Source organism: Theropithecus gelada, chromosome 5 (assembly GCF_003255815.1).
Source record: "Theropithecus gelada isolate Dixy chromosome 5, Tgel_1.0, whole genome shotgun sequence".
Lineage (NCBI taxonomy): Eukaryota > Metazoa > Chordata > Mammalia > Primates > Cercopithecidae > Theropithecus > Theropithecus gelada.
The window spans coordinates 165,110,437-165,123,837 of record NC_037672.1 but is presented as its reverse complement, the minus strand read 5'-3'; the positions used below and the strand labels follow the sequence as shown (position 1 = coordinate 165,123,837).

The following is a 13,401-nucleotide window of genomic DNA, read 5'->3' as shown; positions in this document are numbered from 1 at the left end:
GGGACAAGAACAAGACTTTGTCTTTTTTAAAAAAAAAAAAAAAAAAAAAGTCATGATAAGACTGCATATCCTCTGTCTTATTTAATTGAAGAGGGGATTGAAATGCACTACTCAGTTTATCTCTTTTTGTTTGTTTGTTTTTGAACCTCCTGAGTAGCTGGGATTACAGGCATGTACCACCATGCCCGGCTAATTTTGTGTTTTTAGTAGAGATGGAGTTTCTCCATGTTAGTCAGGCTGGTCTCAAACTCCCGACCTCAGGTGATCCTCCCGCCTCAGCCTCCCAAAGTGCTGGGATTATAGGTGTGAGCCACTCCACCAGGCCTAGTTTATTTCTTTTTCATTAGAATAAAAATATTTCTTAGACAAATACTTTGGCAAATATTTCTACCGTGAAATATATCTATGTTCTCTCTCCTATCAGTGATAATGGACAAAAGGAAGACTAAAATAACTTTCAGACTGGACCCTTGTTATGTTTTGTCCAGTGTGTCCTGTGACAATGCACAGGGATTTTCTGGATAAATTCACAAAGGAGCTTTATATAGTTTGCTTGTAAATTTGGATCTTTAGTAATATTCAAAAATAGACTGGATTTTAAAAATTATTCATATTAAATTTTGTATGACATATATGACATTCACAAAAGAGAGAGAGAGAAAGACAAAGAGATTGAGATTGTTTCTGCTACTCTAGGTAGCATCTTTTAAACTAAATGTTGAGGAAAATCTGACATCATAGTTAACAATCCTATTACCTGAAAAACAACCTAAGATGGAGCATTAACAACTTTGCTACGCTTTTCTCTTAACTAATAACAAATTATATATTTATTTTAAAGGCTAATCACCACATACAATATTTTCTACATGATTATCAATTGACAGAAGAGAGACACACCTATTTTGATCAGCATATCAAATAGTTTAAATAGTACCTGTTAAATAGTAGTTGCTCAATTACTAATAGGTTAATGAGATCACTCCACGAAAGTACTATGAAAATAGTAACAGCTTTGCTCTAGAGAACATTTTTTAAAAAGGTATTTATTCTAGTTATTTTCTAAATGTATTATTATTTTCTACATTTTTGTTATCAAGAAAAACTTGAGAACAACAGGTAATAAATGATATGTTGCATTTCCCAGATATATAGATTTCAGTTACAGAATAATTAAAGAAGATCACTCTGTATAAACATTAATACTAACCACAGCATGTATGACAATCAATATTAAAAAAAAGAGAAGATGATTAGAAATACCCAGCATTATATGCAAAGAGTATTATCTAAGTAAACTTTTAAGTTTGTCCTGCTCCTTTTCTGGTCAATTATGACAATTCGGGGGGAAAAGACAACTTTTAAAAATTACTGAGGTGTGTTATTTCCATAGGCATAATCTCAACAAATTTTAGTAGACAAAATAGGTAATTGTCCAGAAGTGGATTTGTAAAAGTATTATTTCCCTATCATAAAAAGTTTTCGTCTAGTTATTCATTTAAAAATATTTACCTGGCCAGGTGTAGTGGCTCACGCCTGTAATCTCAGCATTTTGGGAGGCCAAGGTGGGTGGATCAACTGAGGTCGGGAGTTCAAGACCAAACTAGCCAACATGGTGAAACCCCATCTCTACTAAAAATACAAAAATTAGCCGAACATAGTGGTGGGTGCCTGTAATCCCAGCTACTTGGGAGGTTGAGGCGGGAGAATCGCCTGAACCTGGGAGGTGGAGGTCGCAGTGAGCCGAGATCGTGCCATCACACTCCAGCTTGGGTGACAAAAGTGAAACTCTGTCTCAAAAAAAAAAAAAAAAAAAAAAATTACTGAACACCTATCAGTTGCCAGGTACTCTTATGGGTGCTGCGGATACAATAATGAATCTTGCTTGGAGTCTGGTATAAGACAAGTGAACAAACAAGTAATGTTATTGAGGTAGTCGTTAATGCTATGAAGATAAATCACGTGAGACAGAGATAGATAATGATGGTAGGGGTGGTTATTTTGGATGTGGTGGGCTACAGATTCCTCTATGACATTTGAGCGGACAGCTGAAGAAGCCAGACAAATGAATATTTGGAGAAGAATATTCTGTGCAAAGCAAACAGCGCATTTGGGAATACTTGTGGTGTTTGTGAAATAGCAAGAATACCAATGTGTCTAGTTTCTCTAGCTTTCCCATTGTGGCTTCATTGAAGTTCAAAGAGTTTTTCAGCAACTTTATGACAGGAGATACTTGCATTCTATTAAAATGCTATTTTATGAAGTAATTGTTTTATTCTCTTTCAAGGTGGTGACAGCTACTGGAACACTTGCTTTAGGTATCAACATGCCTTGTAAGTCTGTGGTTTTTGCTCAAAACTCAGTCTATCTGGATGCCTTGAATTATAGACAGGTATTTCAAAATGCATAAACTTGCTTATTGTATTGCTGAAATATGACCATAGTATAGTAAAAAAAGTGAACCTTTAGTTTACAAACATAACCACAATTCACAGTAGCCTAACTGGGCATTCATCCTTGCCTGGCTTTCAGTTTTAGTTGTGGTACAGTTGAAAACACCTGCATTTGGGATTGTGTGATTAACCAGATGTGTGACCTTGGATGAGATATCTAAACTGCCCGATTCTCATTTTCTATCTCCAAAATATGGGTAATAATTACTCTCCCGCAGCATTTGCAAGAATTAAATAAGTGATTTGCATGGAAAATAGACATCAAAGGTGCTTGATAAAGTTTTACTCAATCATTTGCTGTGCACAAGATTTTGCACTGTAGAATTATCTTTAATGCTTCCCTCAGCTTTACTCCTGACACTCAATCTATTACCACGCCCACTTCATTACTTTCCTATAGCAGTATTTGATTTTTGCCTTGCAATTTCTGTATCCACCATCTTTCTTCATACGTTCTTAGCCTTGTATTATTAGTACAATTTCCCTGATTCTCCATGCTGTTTATTCTACCACATCCTGCAGATAATGTGGTTTATCTTCATATGATTTCCCTGCTCAGAGACATTTGATAACTATTTCTGCTAGCAGATTCAAATTTAGATATGTCACCCACATTCAGGTTTTTATCAACGTGCTTACCCCCTTTATCTCTAAACACTTTTTGTTCTCCTTATAGCCCTTGTTCCTACCCAATATAACATCCTTATATAATTTCCAGCATGTTACCAACCCCTCTTTTTTAGTTCTATTGCTACTGCTGTACTCTGAATGAATTTTTCTAATGCATTTTTGGGAATCTTCTACTTTGGGCTCTGGAGCTAGGGTGTTTGATATTTGGGATGATGGACTTAGGAATGGAAATGTCAGGGTCTGAATTCTGGATCTTCCACTTTGTGGTTGTTTCAGTATGGGCACAGATATTCCCAGTGCCTTAGCACAGTCTATTCACTTAATCAATAAGAGTTAATGTAACCTCTGTAAAGATTTTATTCATAACTTGCTTTTTCACAAGTAGCATTTCTGAATTTTATTTCACTCATGTATTTATTCTGGTTGTGCACATATTTTATTTTGTGATTTGTAACTCAACACACTTGTGCGTCAGAGAGGGCAGAAAAGGGATGAGAGATGGGGAAGATGGGCAGGGAGAGAAAATGGGTACATTAGAGTTCAGCTGTAAGTGATTTTGACATCACTGTTTTGCCGGTGTTGTTTGTTTCTTCAGTAGATCATTATTTCTTTGGGATATATTATACAAATGCCTACTGCAATTAATGGCTTGAAATATTTACATAACGATGACAAATGTCTCAGTTTTTAGATCTATCTCAGTCATGGCAAATTTCCTAAGCACTGTGTAGTTGCATGTTAGTGTCCGTTCCTTAACGGTTAGACATATGCACAGTTTCCAAACTCCAAACCAGAGTATTCTTACACTGTGGCAGTAGAAGCATTTAGGGAAGTTATACATTGTAATTCTGTTCTCTTTTCAGATGTCTGGCCGTGCTGGAAGAAGAGGTCAAGACCTGATGGGAGATGTATATTTCTTTGATATTCCATTCCCCAAAATAGGAAAACTCATAAAATCCAATGTTCCTGAGCTGAGAGGACAGTTCCCTCTCAGCATAACCCTGGTCCTGCGACTCATGCTGCTGGCTTCCAAGGGAGATGATCCAGAGGATGCCAAGGCAAAGGTACCGTGCTGGACCCTGCCTGAGTTCAGTCTTCATCACTGGCCTGGCTCTAATCACCTCTGCTGTTCTTTTAGAAGTCTGTAGCAATCACCCTTGAGTTTCATCAGTCCTTTAATGTTTTGCAATGTCTTGAATAGTATAGAATTGGGGATAGCTAGGGAGAATAACAGTTTGGTTTGCTTCCACCATCAGACATGGAATTTGTGGCTTGATGAGCACTGAAAATCACTCAGGATTACTATTTTCAAGTGTGAAATGCAGTGTCCTATAGTAGTTAAGTGCTGGCTATGGATTTAAAAAGCTCTAGGCAATTAATAGATTCCTTTCTACAATTTAGAAAGAAAAGAAAAATTTATTTTTATGATTTTGTAATAAGTGTTTCATAAAAAAGTAACTCAAACTTAGGAATACTTGGGAAATGTAGAATGTTGAAATAAGAAAAAAATGCCCCTGTTTCACTCCCAAAGACATTCACATTATCATTTTTTTCGGTCAGTTTTCTAGGCATGGGTGTGTATTTGATTTTTAAACACTGATAACATTGTATGTAACTGAACTTCAAAATATGGTTGTAAACGTTGCCTGATGTATGTTGCCCAGATAAAAATTTTGTAGCCAATCTCTCAATGACAGATTTAAAATTCATGATTATGTAATTTGATTCTCGTCTTTATGGAGACGCATTGTTAGTGATGCCTGTTCTTTCTGTTTTTGTGTGGTGATTAGCATGCCAAGGTAAATCAGATACTGTTTTCTGAAGTTAGGATTCTTCTAGAATTCTTTTGATGAGTTGGCTGATCTTACAGGACAGTCACACATTATTTTTAAGACCAAAATTTCCCCATTCTTGAGTTCTTCATTTTTACCTGTCTCTAAAGAGGAGTGCATCTTCTAATAAGGTTTCTTATTTTTTTTTTTTAAAGGTTATCAGGGTGGTTCATTTTCTTTGCCTTGCATGTTTGAGAAGACCTACGTGTAAACTTCTCACATATGGGACTCTTAAAAGTGGGCATAATATTCATAGAATATTATTGTCTTCATTCATCAAATCAAGCTAAGATTGTTTCCATTGCCTTCTGGCATTTAATGTTTTACATAGAGGAACCATGGCAGTTTCTGTCTCTTGCAGTTAACTTGATATTTTTTTCTGTATATGCAATTATATGAATCTTTTGCTTTATTCTATTTCAAATGTTTTATTTCCTAGGATTTTCTGGATTTATGGATCCTTTAAAAATTGATGTTTTAGTTATTATATGAGAACTTTCAATCTTTGTGCTCAGGTTTTTATTTATTGTGGTGAAATGCACATAAAATTTGCCATCTTTAACCATTTTAAATGTACAGTTCAGTAGTATTAAGTATGTTCATATTGTTATGCAATGCTCAGGTATTTTTCAAATGAGGAAGAGATCCTTGAATTGTATCTTTGTTATTTGCTTCTGTTAATTGTTCAGTGGTTTTTTTCAGGAAAAGCTATAATTTTTAAATTGAAACCCACTTTTCTGTTCTTCATTCCTGTTTTTTTCTTTATGAGAAAACATGAAACTTATCTTCCATATCTGATGGCCTGAAGTGCAAATGTGGGTTTTAATTCTGCTACTACTGGACTTTTGTTTTTCTGAAATTCTTTTTTTTTTTTTTTTTTTTTTGAGATAAAGTCTTGCTCTGTCGCCAGGCTGGAGTGCAGTGGCGCGATCTCAGCTCATTGCAACCTCTGCCTCCCGGGTTCAAGCAATTCCCCTGCCTCAGCTTCTTGAGTAGCTCAGACTACAGGTGTGCACCACCACACCTGGCTAATTTTTTGTGTTTTAGTAGAGATGGGGTTTCACCATGTTGGCCAGGATGGTGTCGATCTCCTGACCTTGTGATCCACCCACCTTTGCCTCCCAAAGTACTGGGATTACAGGTGTGAGCCACTGCACCTGGCCCCTGAAATTCTTTACTACTCTATCCATCACTCTTTTATATCATAATCATGTATTTTTCAATGTCAATTTATATTGTCTCTATACCATAGACTGTAGTGCCTTGTCTCAAAGAAGTCATATCATTTGGCATCCATTAAGGATGACAAATAATTTTTCCTTTTTTTCCATCTTCTTATTTTATTGTATTTTAAGTTCTGAGTCACATGTGCAGAATGTGCAGGTTTGTTATGTAAACATGTGCCATGGTGGTTCGCTGCACCTATCAACCCACCTCCAAAGTGTTAAGCCTAGCATGCATTAGCTGTTTTTCCTGATGCTCTCCCTCTCCCTGCCCCAACAGGCCCTGGTATGTGTTGTTCCCCTCCCTGGGTCCTTGTGTTCTCATAGTTCACCTCCTACTTATAAGTGAGAACATGTGGTGTTTGGTTTTCTGTTTCTGCATTTGTTTTCTGAGGATGATGGCTTCCAGCTCCATCCATGTCCCAACAAAGTACATGATCTCATTCCTTTTTATGGCTGTGTAGTATTCTGTGGTGTACCACAGTTTCTTTATCCAGTCTATTGTTGATGGGCATTTGGGGTGATTCCATGTCTTTGCTATTGTGAATAGTGTTGCAGTGAACATATGTGTGCATATATCTTTATAATGGAATGATTTATATTCCTTTGGGCATATACCCAGTAATGGAATTGCTGGGTCAAATGGTATTTCTACCTCTAGTTCTTTGAGGAATCTCCACACTGTCTTCCACAGTGCAGTTGAACTGATTTACACTCCCAGCAACGGTGTAAAAGCATTCCTATTTCTCTGCAACCTCACCAGCATCTATTGTTTCTTGACTTTTTAATAATTGCCATTCTGATTAGTGCGAGGTGGTATCTCATTGTGGTTTTGATTTGCGTTTCTCCAATGAGTGGTGATCTTGAGTTTTTTTCATATGTTGGCTGCATGTATGTCTTTTTTTGAGAAGTGTCCATTCATGTCCTTTGCCCACTATCTAATGGAGTTGTTTGTTTTTTTCTTATAAATTTGTTTAAGTTCCTTGTAGACTTTGGACATTAGACCTTTGTTGAGTGGATAATTTTCTCCCATTCTATAGGCTGTTAGTTTTCTCTGATGATTGTTTCTTTTGCTGTGCAGAAACTCTTTAGTGTAATTTGATCCCATTTATCAATTTTTGCTTTTGTTGCAATTGCTTTGGGCATTTTCATCATTATATTATTCCATGTTCATGCTGCTGATAAAGACATACCCAAGACTGGGCAATTTACAAAAGAAAGAGGTTTAACAGAGTTACAGTTCCACATGGTTGGGGAGGCCTCACAATCATTTCAGAAGTCAAGGAGGAGCAAGTCATGTTTTATAATGGATGGCAGCAGGCAAAGAGAGAGAGAGCTTGTGCAAGGGAACTCCTCTTTTTAAAAGCATCAGATCTCATGATAGTTATTCACTATCATGAGAACAGCATGGGAAAGACCCGCCCCCATGTTTTAATTACCTCCCACCAGTTTCCTCTCATTACACATGGGAATTGTGGGAGTTACAATGTAAGATGGGATTTGGGTGAGGACACAGCCAAATCATATAATTTCACCCCTGGTCCCTCCCAAATCTCATATCCTCACATTTCAAAACCAATCATGCCTTTCCAACAGCCTCCCAGAGTATTAACTCATTTCAGCATTAACTAAAAACTCCACAGTCCAAAGTCTCATCTGAGACAAGGCAAGTGCCTTTTACCTATGAGCCAGTAAAATCAAAAGCAAGTTAGTTACTTCCTAGATACAGTGAGGGTACAGGCATTGGGTACATACAGCCATTCCAAATGGGAGAAACTGGCCAAATCAAAGGCACCACAGGCCCCAAGCAAGTTCAAAATCCAATGGGAAAGTCAAATCTTAAAGCTTGAAAATGGTATCCTTTGACTCCATGTCTCACATCCAGGTCACACTGATGTGAGAGGTGGGCTCCCATGGCCTTGGGCAGCTTCACTCCTATGGCTTTGCATGGTATAGTGCCCCTCCTGGCTGCCTTCATGGACTGGCATTGAATATCTGTGGCTTTTCTAGGCTTATGGCACAAGCTGTCAGTGGATCTGTCATTCTGGGGTCTGGAGGGTGGGGGTCACAGCTCCAATAGGTGGTGCCCCAGTAGGGACTCTGTGGGTTCTCTAACCCCATATTTTCCCTTTGCACTGCCCTAGCAGAGGTTCTCCACCAGGGCCCCATCCCTGCAGCAAACTTCTGCCTGGACATCCAGGCATTTCCATACATCATCTGAAGTCAAGGCAGAGATTCCCATACCTCAGTTCTTGACTTCTGTGCATTCTCATGCTCAACACCATGTGTAAGCTGCCAAGGCTTGGGGCTTCCGCTCTCTGAAGCAATACCCTGAGCTATACCTTGGCCCCTTTTAGTCATAGCTGGAGCAGCTGGGATGCAAGCCACCAGGTCCCTAGACTGTACACAGCAGAGGAACCCTGGGCCTGGCCCAGGAAACCATTTTTTTTCCCCTAAATCTCTGGGCCTGTGATGAAAGGGACTGCCACAAAGGTCTCTGAAATGCCCTGGAGACATCCCATTATCTTGGTGATTAATGTTTGGCTACCCATTCATTACCTGTGCAAATTTCTGCAGCCAGCTTGAATTTCTCTTCAGAAAATGGGATTTTCATTTCTATTGCATTGTCAGGGTGCAAATTTTCTGAACTTTTATGTTCTGCTTCCCTTATAAAATTGAATGCCTTTAACAGCACCGATGTCACCTCTTGAATGCCTTGCTGCTTAGAAATTTCTTCTGCAAGATATCCTAAATCATCTCTCTCAAGTTCAAAGTTCCATAAATCTCTCAGGCAGAGGCAAAATGCTGCCTGTCTTTTTGCTAAAACATAACAAAAGTCACCTTTGCTCCAGTTCCCAACAAGTTCCTCATCTCCATCTGAGACCACCTCAGCCTGGATTTCATTGTCCATATGATTATCAGCATTTTGGTCAAAGCCATTCAAGAAGTTTATAGGGAGTTCCAAACTTGCCCACATTTTTTGTCTTCTTTTAAGCCCTCCAAACCATTCCAATTTCTGCCTGTTATCCAGTTCCAAAGTCACTTTCACATTTTCAGGTATCTTTTCAGCAGCACCCCACTCCACTGGTACCAATTTACTATGTTAGTCTGTTTTCATGCTGCTGATAAAGACATACCCAAGAGTGGGAAATTTGCAAAAAAAAAAAAAAGTTTTAGTGGACTTATAGTTTCGCATGGCTGAGGAGGTCTCATAAAAATGTCAGAATGCAAGGAGGAGCAAGTCATGTCTTACAATGGATGGCAGCAGGCAAAGAGAGAGCAAATTTTTGCAGGAGAATTCCTCTTTTTAAAACCATCAGATATCATGAGACTTATTCACTGTTATGAGAACTGCATGGGCAAGATTTGCCCCCATGATTCAATTACCTCCCACTGAGTTCCTTCCATGACATGCGGGAATTGTGGGAGTTATAATTCAAGATGAGATTTAGGTGATTACACAGCCAAACCACATCAATCATGAACTATTTGCCCATGCCTATGTCCTGAATAGTATTACTTAGGTTATCTTCTAGAAATTTTATAGTTTTGGGGTTTACCTTTAAGTCTTTAATCCATCTTGAGTTAATTTTTGTATAAAGTGTAAGGATAGGGTCCAGTTCAATTTTCTGCATGTGGCTAGCCAGGTCTTCCATCATCATTTATTAAATAGGAAACCTTTCCGCATTGCTTGTTTTTGTCGAAGATCAGATAGTTGTAGATGTGTGGTCTTGTTTCTGAGTTCTCTATTCTGTTCCAATGGTCTGTGTGTCTGTTTTGGTACCAGTACCATGCTGTTTTGGTTACTGTAGCCTTGTATTAAAGGTAGAAGTTGGGTAGCATGATTCCTCCAGCTTTGTTCTTTTTGCTTAGGATTGTCTTGGCTATATGGGCTCTTTTTTGGTTCCACTATGAATTTTAAAATAGTTTTCTTTCTAATTCTGTGTAGAATGTCACTGGTAGTTTAATGGGAATAGCATGGAATCTATAAATTACTCTGGGCAATATGGCCATTTTCACAATATTAATTCTTTCTATCCATGAGCATGAAATGTTTTTTCATTTGTTTGTGTCCTCTCTGATATCCTTGAGAAGTGGATTGTAGTTCTCCTTGGAAAGGTCCTTCACTTCCCTTGTTAGCTGTATTCCTAGGTATTATATTCTCTTTGTAGCAATTGTGAAGGAGAGTTCATTTGTGATTTGGCTTTCTGCTTATTTGTTGGTTTATAGTAAAATGCTTGTGATTTTTGCACATTGATTTTGTACGCTGAGATTTTGCTGAAGTTGCTTATCAGCTTAAGAAGCTTTTGGATTGAGATGATGGGGTTTTCTAGATACAGGATCATGTCATCTGCAAACAAAGACAATTTGAGTTCCTGTCTTCCTCTTTGAATATCCTTTATTTATTTCTCTTGCCTGATTGCCCTGGCCAGAACTTTCAATACTATGTTGTATAAGAGTGGTGGGAGAGGGCATACAAATAATTTTTCAAAACAACTTTTTTTTTGCTGCATATAGAAAACAATTTTCATATGTCAGATCTTTTCTTTAGAGGAAAAGATGTCCTTGTCATAGTCTATGAGGTCCTGTAGTATATGATCTCTTACCAGCTTGCAGAGGTCACTTCTTCCTCTCTCCCACATAGCCAGCTACCCGCTTCATGAGCACCCCAGACACATTCCAGTCTGAGGACCATGGCTTACTGCTTCTTCTCCTTCTACGATCTTCCCTGAGATATATACATGGCCTCACTCTCTTACCACATTAAATTCTTTACTGTAACATTACATAGTGAAGCCTACCCTCACCATGCCTTCTAAACTGTAAATGTTTCCTCTGTCTGCTGCATTGACAGTGTTCCTTATTCAGTTAAATAGAGTTCTCATCAGTTCCTATATAGCATCAAATTATCTATGTATCTATCTACATTGATCTATCTTTATGTTTATCATCAATATTTCTATCCATCTACCTACCTCTACCTACCTATCTCTCTCTATCTATCTATCTGTCTGTCTATCTATCTATCTATCTTCCATCTTCTATCTGCTATCTACCTTTCTATCTATCATGTATCATTCTATCATTTATCTTTCTATTCATCTATCTACATCTATCAATCATCTATCTACCTATCTATCATCTGTCTATCTTCCTATTTCTGTCATGTTTTTATGTATTTTATCTATATTTCCCACTAGAATGTAAGCACTCTAAGGACAATAATGTTTGTTTGTCTGATTTTCTGATGTAGACATTCAATAAATATTTATAGCATGACCATAATTTTAAGAAGATGATAAATTTTTCTTAAGAAGAATTGGTCTATTGTGGGTTTTTCTGTTTTATCACTTTGGATGCATCTATCCAAATCTGATGGTTTGCCAAGCAATAGGATGTATGAAATTTCTTCTGGATTCACTCTATCCACCTACATACTAATCAAATACTCTTTCAGATCTGAGCTGGATGAATAGTTTTTGGCCCAAATATCAGTGTTTAGCAGATCTTTATCTATGTAGTTTTCTGAATTGAAAGGTCATGTTCTACTTCTGCTAGTCTTATTACACATTGATTATCTGGACGACATTAATCACAATGAACTATAGTATGCAATGCCATCAGGATTCTTATCATCTTAGTATGACTTTAATATGAGGCCTGTACTTCTGTGGTTATAGTGAACCACCATGAAACCCTCATCTCTTACTATGCTGTTTTCTGACTATTGCCATCTCTGACTAAAAGTGGCATATGAGAGAGAAGAGGTTGCAAATATGCCATATATGGTGCCCTCAAAAGGTATCATCCCATAGTAAGGAGATGGAAAGTGCACTCCCTTCTTCCACCCTTCCACTCTTTCTCCCTTTCTCTCTTCTTCTTTTTCTCTGTCTTCCCTTCCTCTTCCCTTCTCTCCTTCTTTCCCTGCCTGCCTGCCTGCCTGCCTTCCTTCCTTCCTTCCTTCCTTCCTTCCTTCCTTCCTTCCTTCCTTCCTTCCTTCCTTCCTTCCCTCCTTTTTTCCTTTTTCCCTTCCCTCCCTCTTCCTAGACCATTAGCCTTATAGTAAGTAGAGATTCTTTCTAGGTTCTATAAACCCTCAGGCTAAAGACAGCTAAGTTTCCATTTTGGCAATGCTGGGAATTTGTTTGTTTGTTTTTTTTTTTTTTTGGAATTTCATGGACATTTTAGTGGGAAGTTGAAAGATATATGTACTTTAATGCAGTTTTATGCTGGAAAGCAAGCACTATTTTTATAACATTGGTTGAAATCAACCTTGTTACATGATTTTTTGTAATAATACTGCAGAACATGGGATAATATATCTTTTTACTTCTAGAACAACTTAAAAGCTATAAGCTCCTGAACTGGAATGGCTCTTTGGCAATACGTTTCATTTCTCACAATTCGGTTTATGTGCTCTATTTTGTTAAAAAAAGAAGTTGCCATGTAACACTATAAAATAGTATGAAATCAAATTTTATCTGATGCATTTCTAATGTCTGTGTGGTATAATAGATATTGATCTATCATTTATAATAATTTTCAAATGTATTTTGTAACACTTAACATTGTGTGTCTAAAAGTACTCTTTTCTTTAAAGGTGCTATCAGTGCTAAAGCATTCATTGCTGTCCTTCAAGCAACCCAGAGTCATGGACATGTTAAAACTTTACTTCTTGTTTTCTTTGCAGTTCTTGGTGAAAGAGGTATGCATTAACTGCACTTTTTTTTGGGCGGGGGGAATAGCATTACTACTATCTAGATTTCTTACCATGCTGAACTGATTGTAGCTTTTAGAAGGTTCTATCCAATGATTGATATTACTTATAAATGGTATAATTATAAAAGTTGGGCCCAGTAATAGTTATAAATATTTCTTATATTAGCATTAAATACTATTTTAAACTGATACTTAATAAGTTACTTGTTATGTGGTAACTTGAGTCAAACTAATAAATTGTTTTTTGTTCTTTAGGGCTATTTAGATCAAGAAGGTAATCCTATGGGGTTTGCTGGACTTGTATCACATTTGCATTACCATGAACCTTCTAATCTTGTTTTTGTCAGTTTTCTTGTAAATGGCCTTTTCCATGATCTCTGTCAGCCAACCAGTAAAGGTAAGCTTGAGATTTTATATATATATGTAGAGAGAGAGTCCAAAAATAGCAACAGATTTGTAGCAAACCAACACTTCAGGAATATTTTTAGTAAAGAAAATACAATTAATATGTATATAATTTATAGATCTTCAATTGATAAAGTA

At 37.3% G+C, this 13,401-nt stretch overlaps 1 protein-coding gene across 1 annotated transcript in view; it reads left to right on the top strand.

The window, feature by feature from the left end:
- Positions 1 to 13,401, top strand: part of DDX60 (DExD/H-box helicase 60) — a 103,576-nt gene that overhangs the window by 69,560 nt on the left and 20,615 nt on the right. Inside the window, exons 29-32 of the mRNA XM_025385416.1 lie at positions 2,288 to 2,392; positions 3,947 to 4,147; positions 12,740 to 12,844; positions 13,114 to 13,255. Of these exons, the coding sequence (XP_025241201.1) occupies positions 2,288 to 2,392; positions 3,947 to 4,147; positions 12,740 to 12,844; positions 13,114 to 13,255 (553 nt within the window). The remainder of the gene's footprint in view (positions 1 to 2,287; positions 2,393 to 3,946; positions 4,148 to 12,739; positions 12,845 to 13,113; positions 13,256 to 13,401) is intronic.